This window comes from Serpula lacrymans (genome assembly GCF_000218685.1).
Source record: "Serpula lacrymans var. lacrymans S7.9 unplaced genomic scaffold SERLAscaffold_1, whole genome shotgun sequence".
Classification (NCBI taxonomy): domain Eukaryota; kingdom Fungi; phylum Basidiomycota; class Agaricomycetes; order Boletales; family Serpulaceae; genus Serpula; species Serpula lacrymans.
The window spans coordinates 4624484-4637752 of NW_006763290.1; the positions used below are offsets into that span (position 1 = coordinate 4624484).

The 13269-nt window shown below is 45.7% G+C and overlaps 5 protein-coding genes across 5 annotated transcripts; 3 read left to right on the plus strand and 2 right to left on the minus strand.

Annotated features, from left to right (window-relative positions):
• On the minus strand, positions 1-1071 carry SERLADRAFT_404865 (uncharacterized protein; the record flags this gene model as incomplete). The annotated part of the gene is made up of 4 exons (XM_007312715.1): positions 1-237; positions 474-712; positions 777-907; positions 1058-1071. 4 exons carry the CDS (start codon positions 1069-1071, stop codon positions 1-3), a joined length of 621 nt encoding a protein of 206 aa, XP_007312777.1.
• Positions 1072-1566: 495 nt separating this feature from the next.
• Positions 1567-1909, plus strand: SERLADRAFT_432554 (uncharacterized protein; the record flags this gene model as incomplete). Its single annotated transcript, XM_007312716.1, has 2 exons — positions 1567-1822; positions 1881-1909. The coding sequence occupies 2 exons, from the start codon at positions 1567-1569 to the stop codon at positions 1907-1909; spliced, it is 285 nt and encodes a 94-aa protein (XP_007312778.1).
• Positions 1910-4489: 2580 nt separating this feature from the next.
• Positions 4490-5738, plus strand: SERLADRAFT_404866 (uncharacterized protein; the record flags this gene model as incomplete). The annotated part of the gene is made up of 8 exons (XM_007312717.1): positions 4490-4555; positions 4640-4745; positions 4824-4927; positions 4960-5050; positions 5099-5134; positions 5213-5340; positions 5390-5485; positions 5517-5738. 8 exons carry the CDS (start codon positions 4490-4492, stop codon positions 5736-5738), a joined length of 849 nt encoding a protein of 282 aa, XP_007312779.1.
• Positions 5739-7534: 1796 nt separating this feature from the next.
• SERLADRAFT_359037 (uncharacterized protein) lies at positions 7535-10255 on the minus strand (the record flags this gene model as incomplete). The annotated part of the gene is made up of 11 exons (XM_007312718.1): positions 7535-8313; positions 8374-8475; positions 8575-8790; positions 8855-8989; positions 9061-9241; positions 9302-9351; positions 9400-9562; positions 9612-9712; positions 9763-9955; positions 10004-10065; positions 10118-10255. 11 exons carry the CDS (start codon positions 10253-10255, stop codon positions 8131-8133), a joined length of 1524 nt encoding a protein of 507 aa, XP_007312780.1.
• Positions 10256-10393: 138 nt separating this feature from the next.
• Positions 10394-12404, plus strand: SERLADRAFT_444465 (uncharacterized protein; the record flags this gene model as incomplete). Its single annotated transcript, XM_007312719.1, has 10 exons — positions 10394-10777; positions 10827-10899; positions 10956-11062; positions 11109-11195; positions 11241-11378; positions 11423-11497; positions 11546-11606; positions 11660-11785; positions 11838-12104; positions 12160-12404. The coding sequence occupies 10 exons, from the start codon at positions 10394-10396 to the stop codon at positions 12273-12275; spliced, it is 1434 nt and encodes a 477-aa protein (XP_007312781.1).
• Between the last annotated feature and the right edge of the window lie 865 nt (positions 12405-13269).

Below are 13269 nucleotides of genomic sequence, written 5' to 3' on the forward strand. Positions count from 1 at the left end.
CTAATCCCAATTCTTATCAATATTCCTGGTATTTTCCCCATCTTGTGGTTGCTCTTGCTCCTGTTCCTGCTCCCCTTCATATTTGAGGTAATTGGTATCTGGTGGTGAAGTGCTAGCCACCATTTTCCTCTCCTTGCGTGACTCATTTTTGCCCCAGTTACTGAGATATTGTTTGATCAATTCTGAGGTAGCCCAATCATTCTGAAAGTGTGCCAAATAGGGGTGGTAGCATCTTGCCTACAACAATGTCTGTCTGTAAATGATTCTGCCTATAATTGCATTAAGTCACCAGTCTAAATCAATCTCCTAGTTCTTTTGCAGGTTGACTTCAAAAATTGGCCCGCATATTGAGACATGGCTGGTATACTAAATCCCAGATGGTCAACTGTTGTTCATTCTAAATTTGCAAGGCAAGACCGGTGAGAAGTACATTTTTATCAACAGGATGGACATAAGAGAAATGATATACATACCTGGATACACAGATACTTCTTCTTATTTTCTGTCAAACCCATAGCCCTCCTTAGTCTGTCTTTGCCTGTGTACAACTCGGAAGCCCTTGGTTTCAGAATTGTATATGGCACTTCATCAACTGGACTGTTTCTGTGTTTATTTTCCAACATTCTTGATCTAGCCTCTTCAGCTGATTTCTCAGCATCCAATCTAGCATTTTCTGCATTTATTTGAGCTTTATTTGCCTTTGAGAGTTCTCCTACGAATAAATTTGGTGTGCCTGACCTGTAGTGACCTGCAAAAACCATAACTGGTGAACACACCTTTAAGTCTAGCCAGTTCCTGTTCAAGCTCTGTATTCTTATCCTGTAAGACTTGCTTGATGACATTGGTAACCTTTGTTGCCCTACTTCTTGACGCAGGTTCAGAGCCTGTCTGCCTTCTTGCCAAATTGCTGTTGTTAACTTGGTCATTATCAATTAAGATCAGTGGTGAATTCCAATGCTGGTGTCAGGTGTGTAGATAATGGGTAGTGATATACCTATTTTATGAAGTGAAATGCAGGTCAGTGCAGCAAATGTATGATGACTTTAAATTGGCTAACTTTGGACTCAACATGGAAACTTGGTAAGTTGGTCACTTTGTTGCTAGTATGCCGGTATTCCTACTGTGACTAAGTGTTTTTTGTTTGCTGTCCATCAACACTCTTTGGCTTGACTTCTACCTGGCCTCTTTTTATCATTCATTGTGATTGTACCGAGCAGACATGTATTGTGTCCATTAAAGCTGGCAATAGTACTGTGCAAGAAGTTCATAGTGAGTTTATTGTTTGTCTTTCTAGCTGACTCATTTACGGGGGATGTGACTCATGTTTTACATTTCAGACTTATTTCAATTGATATGGCTAGCCAGCATACAGCAAAGAAATTATGTATCTGCTGTAGACAATTAGTTAGTGCACAAACAGAGTATCATCACCATGCATTACACCAAGCACCACTTAGCATCAAAGCATCATCTCCATGGCAGAGACGACATCTTGGTAGTGCAGAAACAAAGTTGCAGAAGAATCCAACCACAGTATCAGCCCATGCTCACAACATTGATTCCACAATGATCAAAAACATAGGGTGGGAAGGAAATGTTGATCAGAGTGAGCTTCCTCCGAATATGGTCAAATTGGTACTATCGGATGCTGTCTGTGATCTCAGTACAATACCAGGGGTCCATGACCACAATACTGTGGCTGCTAGCAGTGATAACAAGGATGATTCCATGGAATTGGCGAGTGAATCAGATACAGGGTCGTCGGGACTGCCTTTCTGGGAAGAGCTAGGGCTGGACTTGGAACAGGAAATCTGTGCTGTCGGTGAGCATTGCTGATCAAGTTTGAGATTGAGTTCAAACACTGATGACTTGAATGTTAGCTGATGAGTTAAGTGATACGGACCTGTGAATCCTGTGTGCCTTTGCACTCAAAGTCAAATCCCACATGAACAACAACACCTTTGATAAACTGGCATCTGTATTTACATCTGAACCACTCCAGAGTTGGAAGGAAAGTACACAATGAGTGGCCTTCCTTTCAGGATTTAAACCAGTGTTGTATGACTATTGTGTCAATTCCTGTTGCTGTTTTGTTGGGCCAAACTCCTCACTCAACAAGTGTCCTCACTGCAATACATCACACTACTTAGAGGGACAACCAAGGAAATATTTCATCTATATTCCCTTGATTCCTCGGTTGGTTGGTTTCTTCAAGAATCCTAATTTAGTGTACGAGATGAACTATCGAGCAAAAGAGCATGCTCATAGATGTGGAATTATTAGCGACATGATGGACGGTTTTGTATACCGAGGGTTGCTGAACAAGAAAGTGACTATAGGCAGGAATACATTACCTCACTGCCACTTTTCAGATCCTTGAGACATTGCCTTAGGGCTAGCCACAGATGGATTTGCTCCTTTTTGCCGTTGAAAGTCAACAACTTGGCCCATTATTCTATACAACTTCAATCTCCCTCTGGACATACAGTTTCTCAAGGAATTCATTATCTGCTTAGGAACTATACCTGGACCATCAAAACCCAAAGATTTTGATTCATTTATATGGCCTATGGTAGAGGAGCTTCTTCAACTAGCTGCTAGGGTTCACACTTTTAATATCGTTGCTGCGACTATATTTGCCCTTCACACATATTTGCTAATAATATCAGGAGATATTCTGGCAGTTTCCATGATCATGAAGATGAAAGGGCACAATGGTTTCTCTCTATGCCACACTTGCAAGATTCTGGGTGTTCAATTACTAGGTTCTCAAGGAAAAGCCTACTATGTTCCTCTTGATTGCCACAACCATCCAGATGCAAATGGGTCTTCATCCATTTGAAGGTACCATCTCACTGAACTCCTCCTACAAATGCACGAGGAGATATTTGCCCAGGGACAAGAAGTTCAGTTAGCGCATACAGCCGCTGAGCGTTTATCAAAATAATACAGTGTCAAAAGTTTGTCAGTTCTTGGATATCTTCTATCTGTATCCTTTCCAAACTCTTTCCCATACAATTTCATGCACCTTGTATGGGAAAACATCATACCCAACTTGATACATCTGTGGACTGGCAAATACAAGGGACTTGTCAGAACTGTGACCTTTTGGAGTAACAGAGTTTTGGAGTGCGGGGGTGGAGTGGAGAAGTAGTGGAGTACAAGGTTGGGAATGACTTAGCTCATGCGCTAGATCCTTCTGCAGACCTTAGTCCCTAACTCATCGGAATGAACAGATGAGAGTAGAGGATGAAAAAGGAGCAGAGTAAAGGCCCTTCGTAGAAGGACCGGAAAACTTAGAAAGGAACTTGTAAAAAGGCGAGGGAATCTAGTTGATATTCAAACTGCAGGAACAGAGTACAGGAGCTACAACTTATATACTGTTGGAGAAATGGGAGCTCCTAAGGAGTAACTCATAATGTAGGTACAGAGTTCCATGCGGACAATTATCTAGCAAAGGGGAAACATATGTGCAAGGAGTGTACCATAAGGTCTAAACTACAGAGTCCATGAGGAGCACAAAAATGTACGTAGGAAAATGTATGGTGGACTAAAAGTCTGATGTAGGAGGATTGGGGCAGATGTCCAGAGTACCATGTGGAGATGGGGCACAGGGTTATTGTAACAACCAAGAGTTAGTTACTCTGGCTCACAACTAGAACCAACTATAGAGATAATAATGAGGGAGTGGTTACCTTTTAGGCTTCAACAAGTTAGTTGTGAGGATACAACAGGAGGACTTGCTGAGTCTCCTTGATCTATTGGGGTATATATACTACAGGTCTGTTTGTACATATGTACTATACAGTTGATGAAGGCAGTGGCTGATGATGTCATGGGCACAGCCCGTGTGACCAGCTCCACTGTGTGAGAGACTTGTATCTAAAATAGAAAGAAAGGCAGCACAGCACGAGAAAGTGGAGTTTGAACAAAAGGGAAAGTGCCGTATGGCACAATGTGTGAAAACTACAGTAAAAGATTAAAGAGGAGAATGAAAATTAAAGGTCCAAAAATGTGTTATCGTAACACTTATGCCAACCGGCAGGACACAAGGAGCGTAATCCCGAGAGTACCAAAGGTTCGGGAGGTTGAGACTTGAGGAATGTCTCCTTCGGAGATTCCGGAGTTCTGTCTTCCGGCACAGATATGACAGGACTGGATGAAGGAAACCAGGTTTACCACATAGACAAACAGGTATGGGAGGCCATAGGCAAAGCAACTGCAAAATCAGGGGCAACAATTCCTTCAGCATATTCTGCCCATCTGCCAGATTTCATCCCCATGACCGCTCTAGTTGCACAGCCAACTTGTGGTCCTTCTGGACACTCTACTTGGGTCCCATTGTCGCAAAAATTAGTTTTACCATATATAGGCTTTTCGCAGCCTTTTGCACATTTTCATGCATTTTGTACTCTGACACAACCAAATATGGCCAGATTGGGTCAAATAAGGAATCCATCAGGCCTGAAAATGTGCAAAAGGCTGCAACATGGTCATATATGCTCAAACCAATTTTTGCGACAATCCTTTAACATTGGACCTTCCAGAATCAAAAGTATTTTATCCATTTTATTTTAACCATTTTGTTGATCTTGTCAAGCTACTTCATACTTGCCTGCAATTTAAACTTTCCTCACAGGATATTCAAACACTACAAGCTGAATTTGTTGACTGGGTCGAGAAATTTGAAATGTACGACCGGGTCTATACGCCTCTATTACGCTATGTTAAATTTTCTAAACTGGGTACTACTATCAATATTCTGTCCAGCGCCTGAGTACATGTACCCTTACAGTCCACACACTACTTCATGTTGTCAACAGCATCAAAGCTTCGGGCCCCATTTGGACATTGTGGGCCTTTCCCATGGAACACTTTTGCGGGCGACTACAACCAGCAATTAAAAGCCAACAACACCCGTATACATGTATAGCTCAATATCTAATCAATGATGCTCAGCTTATGCACATCGCACTGATCTACAACATTGCAGAAGAACTATTACCGCAAAAACCACCTGGAGATTCTGGTCAGTTCAGCCATCCACAGTGTAAGTCATTCAATGGCACTCCATAGCAGAACTTTGATTTATTTGTAGATCTGTCTTGTGTCTTGTTATTGCCATGCCACAAAGGTCAGCTGGGTTTGTTTCCATGGAAGAAAGTCCTGGCAGCTATAGTGACACGCTTTGATACAACAGTGGTGGTTCTAGGACGGTTTGACTTAGCACAGCATGTTGAACAATGGGGCAAAGTCAGGCATTTGGAAAACAGAGACACAATGGTTGCAGCTGCCCTCACAAAAGCTCATGGTGATATGCAGGATGCAACATTTGTGAGGGTAAATGCTTTTTCATTCCATCAAGTTTTGCATGAATAATATTTTACAGTTTGAGGCACTGGTTGATAAATACCCTCACCAACGCAAATGCACTCCACTCTACAAGAAGAAAACATTTTTTGGACAGCTCCATCATATCATTGTTGTCCGTGTGCCAGCTACTTTGTCCCCTACAGTTGGCTGAGCCGACCATTATTATATTTGCTGCCATCAAGCCCTGTGAGATAGAATGTTGTGATTCATTGAACAACTATTACTCAAAACTAGGATTCATAATAGTCCTCGACATTACTTATGTTCAATGTGTTGTTGGAAGGGTGCCTGCAGATTCAAGATGGGCTTTGATTGATCGCAGTGGTAGCATAGCTCACACTGTCTACGAAGGCAATTCGGACTGAAACATTCATGTTGTAGGTAGAAAAATCACTTAAAATGTATGGTGAAAATCACTCTTAACATATGCGTATATTAGACCTTTACATTTTTAAGCTTGTCGGAAAAATCCATGTTCAATTGTCAAGCCACATAAGGTTGGATAAGGTCATAAGGAAATCATGGATCTAGTAATGTGCAAAAGACTGCACAGAGGCCTTATTGGACCAGATATGAATAAAGCTTTTCCATGTCAGACGTGATCATGAATACCAGCATGTTACTCATTGCTTGACCAAATATGCGGTATCCGCACAATGACTCTGCTCAGACAGACAACCAATATCTTTGCAATTAGTAGATGATTTTTCTAGCTTCCCATATTTGCGGATATCAATATCATTTTTGTAAATTGATTGTATCATCATTGGTTCGATGATACTGCAGTAGCAAAGTACAATGTATATTACTATAAACCTATAATAACGACATAACAAATTTATTCTGTCTTGAAAAGCTTGTCACAACTTAACAGTATCAATGATAACAATTTAACCATACCATGATATTCATTCCTGCTTTGATGATTTACTTCAAGTGCCAGCCATTGGGTCTAATTCAGTTGGGAGCAAACCATCAACAAAAAATAAGAATAATAGGCTATAGTACAACGTGTTAGTCTGTGTTACTGTTAATATCAGTAAAGATGACATATCAATGTACTTTGACATAATGGTGGTCAAGTGAGAAGAATGGGGGACTATGTCTCAAATTCAGATTTTGGAAGGCCAGATTTATAAGGCATGTATGGCAAAATATTGGAGCCCATACATCATAAGCAAAGCTGAAGCGCTGAAGGTCGAAGTGAAGTCAAGACTCACAACCAAATCAACAAAGAAACCATAACCTGACTTTGCGGCTAACCATCATGAAGACAGAGAGAGCACTCCGTTATATTTACCTTAAATACCAGTCATCATAAGACTGCAGTATTTCATCCACGGAGCTTGCATCATCAAGGCATTTAGTATGAAAGAGGCTTATATTGCTTGAATGATACTATTAACAAAGACATGTTCTTACACTATGGCAATTGAGTTTCTTGGTGGTCTGCATCATGTATTCCAACCAATGTAAAGCCTACAGCCTTGGAACTGGAGATGGACTTGTCCGCACTTCCAAGTCCTCGCAAGATGATGCCTAATGTCCAACATGGCATAATCCAGCCAGCTTGTAGCTTTGTATGACTTATATCGGGTCTGATCCTGATCTGATTGATCCTTATTTGTTTCTTTGATTCTCCTGTCAGGCAGTCAGGCTGAATAATATTGTGCAAGGTTCCAAAAGGTCTGATATGGAAAAATGGATTTTTCCGACACTGTGCCCACACATGGTGATGAAAATCACCCTTACAGAAAGTGAATATCACCTAGCTACATTTTATATCTGTTTCGAAAGTTGAATAAAGATAAAATCACCCAATCCGAGTGATTATCACTTGCCAGCGGGTGATTTTTAAATCATGACAAAACTGGATAAACCCGGTCTCTGCCGAAGCAGCCATTGTTCTCCATGGAGCATAGCCACCACTCCATGGAGTCACTATTGTTCTCCTAGGAGTCATTATACTATAGCGAGTAGCACCTCCGACTATAAGTAGTAGGGGGTTTAGTATAAAAATACCTCAGTCGTTTCTATAGCCTCTTGGGCAGCGGCTGAGGTATGTTACATTATATTTATTAGAGATCACCTTAAACTAACATCCATTGTAGTTTCACTTAGGTAAATAATAAAGTCGTTTCTATAGCCTCTTGGGCAGCGGCTGAGTTTCACATAGTTTTATTAAATCACCCATAAATCACCCTGCACCGAATATCAGCCAGTTTGTAGTTGATTGTTGATATTCATCAGGTTATCAGGTGATTATCACCTTTTCTGGGGTCTACAGTGTTGGTACGGAATGACCTAGTTCATGGGTACCGCTCTAAGTTGATTTTCATCCACTCGAAGTGTGATAGTGTTATAATGCATAGTGTGTCAAATTCCGCTTTCCATCCTTCCGCTTCCGCTTTTCCGGTTAGAGGATGTATTAGTTAATAAAGGGCTCTCCATTATGATCGTAACATCATAAAACGTCAGTTGTAGTTGATACTGCCGTTCGCAGTCGCCGTTTGTAGCATCGAGTAGGGGTGGTGGTGTTGAGCATTGATGGGGTATCGTGGTACAGCGGACACACACGGTATCAAGGTCCTCGGTGGATCGGATATCAACGAGTCGGATTCTCTCCCAAATCCAAGCTCGTCATCCTTCCCCTTCTCAAATCACTGCCTTCTTAAATCACTCCCCTCCCCTCTCGTCCCCACATCACGCTACCCACGCTACTCGCTCCATTCACTCAATCCCACTCTACTAGCCCACTCACACAGCAGATGCCTCCTTTACCACAGGCTTCCCCGACGGCGCATACTTCGACTTGACCCGCAACGCCGGACCATACTTAGTGAGCACGAATGGGATGGGAGTCATCAGGAGCGCGATGAAGCCGAGGAGGGAAGAGGCCCATTGGGGGCCTAGTTTGTCGTACATTTGCGTGGCAAAGAGCTAAGGGTGGGGAGGTTGGTTAATAATGAGTTTGACGCAAGTTATGAGAGGGGGACTCACGGGAAAGCCTGCTCCGAAAAGACTGCGGATAACGGTATTGGAGGCGAGGGCGGAGGCGGCGACGAATAGGTATGCATCGATGATATAATTAAACAACGCAAGCTATAAAATCAAAACCCAAAAATCTATCAGCTAACCCGCCTACTCAAAAGAAGGGCACACTCCGAAAAGGGCACAACCCAAAAACAAAGCAAAACTCACGAAAATCAAACAAATACTCCACCCAAGCAACAGCCCAGACATCATCGGCACCCACATATTAATACTCGGATAGCTCGTCCACGCGAACCAGAAAAAGGCGATGGTGAAGAAGGGCGCCGCGATCATCGCGATTTCAAGTCTGAACTCGGGAGGGACGGGGTTGGGAGCGCATTCTTGGGCTTTGCGGGCGTAGCGGGGGTTGATGAAGAGGATGTACTGTGGGTGGGGGGTTAGCTATTTTGATGGGGGGAAGAGGCGGAGAGTGAGGGGGAAGACGTACCATTGCGACTGCTATTGCCCCGCCGACTGGGAGGGGGAGGAAAACGAGGCCTGATACGCCAGCGTTCAAATTATGAGCTATCGTAAACACGATCGGGTATGCCTCGAACAGGAGATACAAGCATCCATACACGAACTGCACCCAAATAAATGAAATAAACCCATTGTCAGCTCACGAAACAACATCGCGTGCAAAGAGAGACGCACACTCATATAGATAGTAATAGCGATCAACATCGGTTCCTGGACGAGAATTTTAAAAGGCCTCGCCAGGATATTCTCGACACGGGTTGCGAAACTGACGACTTCGATTTCGCGCGAGGCGTAGTAGCGGTCATCGCCTGTCGACTTTCTTAGCTGTTGAGCCTTTTTGACGAGCAGGATGGGTCTGTGGACGTCAAAAGGTTAGTATATTGATAGCTACGTCATTGATAGCAGATCAACGCACTCGTAGGTCTCGGGAATGGTGAAGACGATTTGGAGCCAGCAAACGCCCGCCTATGCGAATGTGTTAGTGAGAGAAAGGAGGAGGGGAGGTCGACATACGAAGATGGCAAGGATCCAGAAGAGCCAGCGCCAGGAGAGGCCGCCGACGACGACGTAGCCTGCGACGGTGGGGCCTATACCGGGGCCGGCAAAGGGAGCGAGTGTGAAGATGGCGAGGGCGGTACCTCGTTCGTTCGCGTTCCATATATCAGATATAAGGGCACTGCAATCAAGTGAGAAAGAAGAATATAAGAGGGGGGAGGGAGACGGACCCAGAATTTGCGAGGGGAGCGGCTGCAAATGTACCTCCGAGGAAACGAAAGATGAGGATGGAAGCAGTGTTGTTGGAGAGAGCACAGCCTATTTGGAAACACTGGGGAAAGTTGGTGAGCGGATAGAAATACGAGGGGAGGAGAGACGTACCATGTATACAAAGAAAGTGCCGATGAAGACAGGTCTGCGACCGTACTGTTCTGAGAGGGGACCCCATAGGAGAGGACCGACACAGTAGCCGGCAACAAAGAGGGAGAGGGTAAGTGTGCCAACTTCTTCAGAGAAGCCGAACTGGGCTTGGAGCTCTGGTATTATAGAAGAGGGCGCGGAGCTGGAAAAGGTGCTGGACAGGGAGTGAGATAGAGAAAGGGGATGAAAGGAAATGACATACGCATTGAGGACGAGAAGACCGCCTGCGAGGGTGAGATACCATTTCTTGAGCCTTGACCAGGTCTAGGGGGGGACGTCAGGGTGGGAGAGGGAGAGAACGAAAGATAATGAGGACCTTTGGATTTGCGGGATCATCAGGATCGAAGCGGACGAGAAAGGGATCATGCTGTGGGTGTTTGATGTCGTTTGCAGGCTGGAGCTGAAGCTGCTCTGGCTGGATGACGGTGGAATGACTGGATGCAGAGTCGTCCATTGTGGGTGGGGGAGCAGGAAAGGAGTGGGATTGTTTTAAGTGTGTGGAGGTCCGACATATCGCATGAGTGACGAGATGGGGACTGACAGTGGGGTGACTAACGGATCTGACATAGATCACTGTGACCGCTGTGACAGGATGGACTTTACAGAGATCTACAGACAGTCAAGCCAGCTCGTCGCCTTCTCGCCTGGCGCCCACTTCATCCTCAACGCCGTCGCTGACAGACTCGTCGTGCGCCGTGCAGATTCATTCCAGCTCACCCGCACATGGCTCACAGGCCCGCCAGCACCCACATCCCGACTCATCAACCCATCCCCCCTCCCACACCCCATCTCCCACGTCGCCTGGTCCCCCGACTCTGAGTACATCCTCGCCGCATCCGCAAAAAAGGGCGTCGTCGACGTGTTCAAGCTGCGCGACGACGCCTGGTCCGCACGCATCGAGGCTGGCGCCGAGGGTCTCCTCAACGCCATCTGGGCACCCGACGGCCGCTCTGTACTTTGTTTTTCGGAGTGGGGGGTGCGTCTCTTTCGGTTACCCGGCTTCTTGCTTTGATGATGTGTAATAGCTGAGAGTGACCGTCTGGTCCCTGACGACCGCATCCGCTAACTATCTACAGTTCCCGTTGCACCCAGATCGAGGTAATCATCCTTCATCTCGTCATCAGTCCAAAAATATGTCATCTCTCCTTTCTCAGCTTACGCCTTCCGCTCCGACGCACGCTATTTCATTCTCGCTGAACGTCACAAGTCAAAAGACACTCTTGGTGTATATGACACTGCAAATGCATACAACCTAGTCCGCGTACGTCCCTTCCTTCCCACCATCACTCATACCAATCCCGTTACAGCACTTTCCCCTCCCCACATCAAACCTTGCAAACCTCGCCCTCTCCCCCACAGGCGATCACCTCGCTGTATGGGAAGGCATACTCCAAGTCCGTCCTTGTCCCCTCCTCCACATACGTGCTCACTGTCTGTAGTACAAGCTATACATCCTCTCCCTCGCTGGCGACATCCGCGCCTCCTTCTCCCCTCATCCCGAACCCGCTTTCGGTATCCGATCCGCTGCATGGCATCCAAATGGCCTCTTCTTAGCAGTCGGAGGCTGGGACGACAAGGTACGTCCCCTCTCCCATCCCTTGGCCCATCTCACGCCCCCTAGATATACATCCTCGATTCCCTCACTTGGTCGCCTGCTGTCACCTTTGAGTTGTCCTCTAGGATCCCATCAGGCGCTGTGAGTACCTCATGCACGGTTTATCGCAACGCACTAAGTTGGTCGCAGACCCTATGGCGCGAGCCTCCAAATTGGCTAGAAGCGACGCAGGGTCGTGGGTTCCTCTCCTGTAAGCCCTCTTCCCCACCTTTTCCGTTCTCTCACTCATTCCCCGCGTACAAGACGACAAACTCCCTGGCCCTCAGTCGCTCTCCCTGCTTCGCGTAGACCCTACGAAGCCACACCCGAAAACAGGCGCGGTGCAGCTGGAGTGGAATATCACCGGTAGCCTTCTCCTCGTGCGATACGGTGAGTCCTGGCGTCTCGCGTCACTCGAGGCTTTTTGACGTTGTGCGGGTAGAAAACGTACCGACGGCGGTGCACATCTACGAGTTTCCTTCACCCTCCTCATCGGCATCATCGGCAACAACCCCCTTCAACCCTCGCCTCCGGTGCGTTCTGTCCCACACCCGGGCTGTCCAGGCAGCGCAATGGAATCCGGTGCGGAGAGGGAGCCTGGCGATGTGCTGTGGTGCTGGGTGTATGTATACGTGGAGCGATGAGTGGGTTGGGGAGGGAGAGGGGGAGATGGGGGAGGATGTGGCGGAGTGTGTGGGTATTCCGGCTAGTGAGTGGCTTTACTCTCAGTGAGGGTTTGTATTCATTTTTGGATGGGATGATAGAGGAATTCGAAGCTAGGGAGATGAAGTGGGCGCCGGATGGGAAGGGTGTTGTGTTGATGGATAAGGATAGGTTTTGCTGTGCGTTTGAAGTGGAGGAGGGGGAGGAGGGTGGGTGATGGCGCATAGAATGTTGAGAATGCTGTCAAATGCTAATGTATGGTTCGTTGTACAAGGGTAGTTAGTGTCCACCATCGAGTTTGGGCTTGTCAGTGTGCTTTGTGTGAATGTCATGTCATGTTTCCATTCTGTGTTCGAGAAATGAAATTCTGATTGGGTGTTGTAGAAGACATGATTGTGCAGTTAATAGGATGACAACTATGTCGCAAGTAAGCGTTCGATACGGCGTCAATGTTGATAACCGGTCGGGACCGCAGCAACAGACTCGTCGAGATCTAGGCACCGGCGATGGCCAATAGCGTGATGTCGAGCGTTAGTCAGACGCTGTCATATGACTCTTTCATCTCCGAGTTTTATGGCAATCGTGGAACTGTCCTGTGATTGAAAATCGTCTTGGCACGGCGCAGCATCTAATTTTTAGTCAGGCTTAAAAGCTCTTGTAAATTCGCTCTATATAGTATAGCTCCAGAAAATGCCAACATGTTCCCCATCAGGTCATATTAACATACCAAATGTAGTTATACCTTGCATAAGCCAACTTTTGGCTTCGGTAAGATCAGATTTCGAGGGTGAGATGGTATCAGGCATAGATATCGTGTTATCAGGAGGGGAAGATAAGACAAAACCATAGATTACGGCCTGATAGTAGTACACAGAGAAAAGAATAAAAAAACGCCAAAAAGTACATCTAAAATCACACTATGTAACTTCAAAACAACAAGTGATCAGTGGGCCCTACATGAGAAGCGAATTACTTGATACAGTACAATATACCATGTTACCGTAGGCAATAAGCATGTCCTGTAGCGCTACGTGATCAGCACACAAACGAGGGTCCTCCCAAATCTTCAACATAAGTCCAATGGCATAGTCGTAAACGCCTCAAAACGCTGCAACTTGAAATGTCAGTGAAGTGAAAAAACCATCCTTATTCTCCATCACTGAACAGCAAAGTCCAGCGCCCACTGTTGCAAAGGCGACATCGAGGTTTTT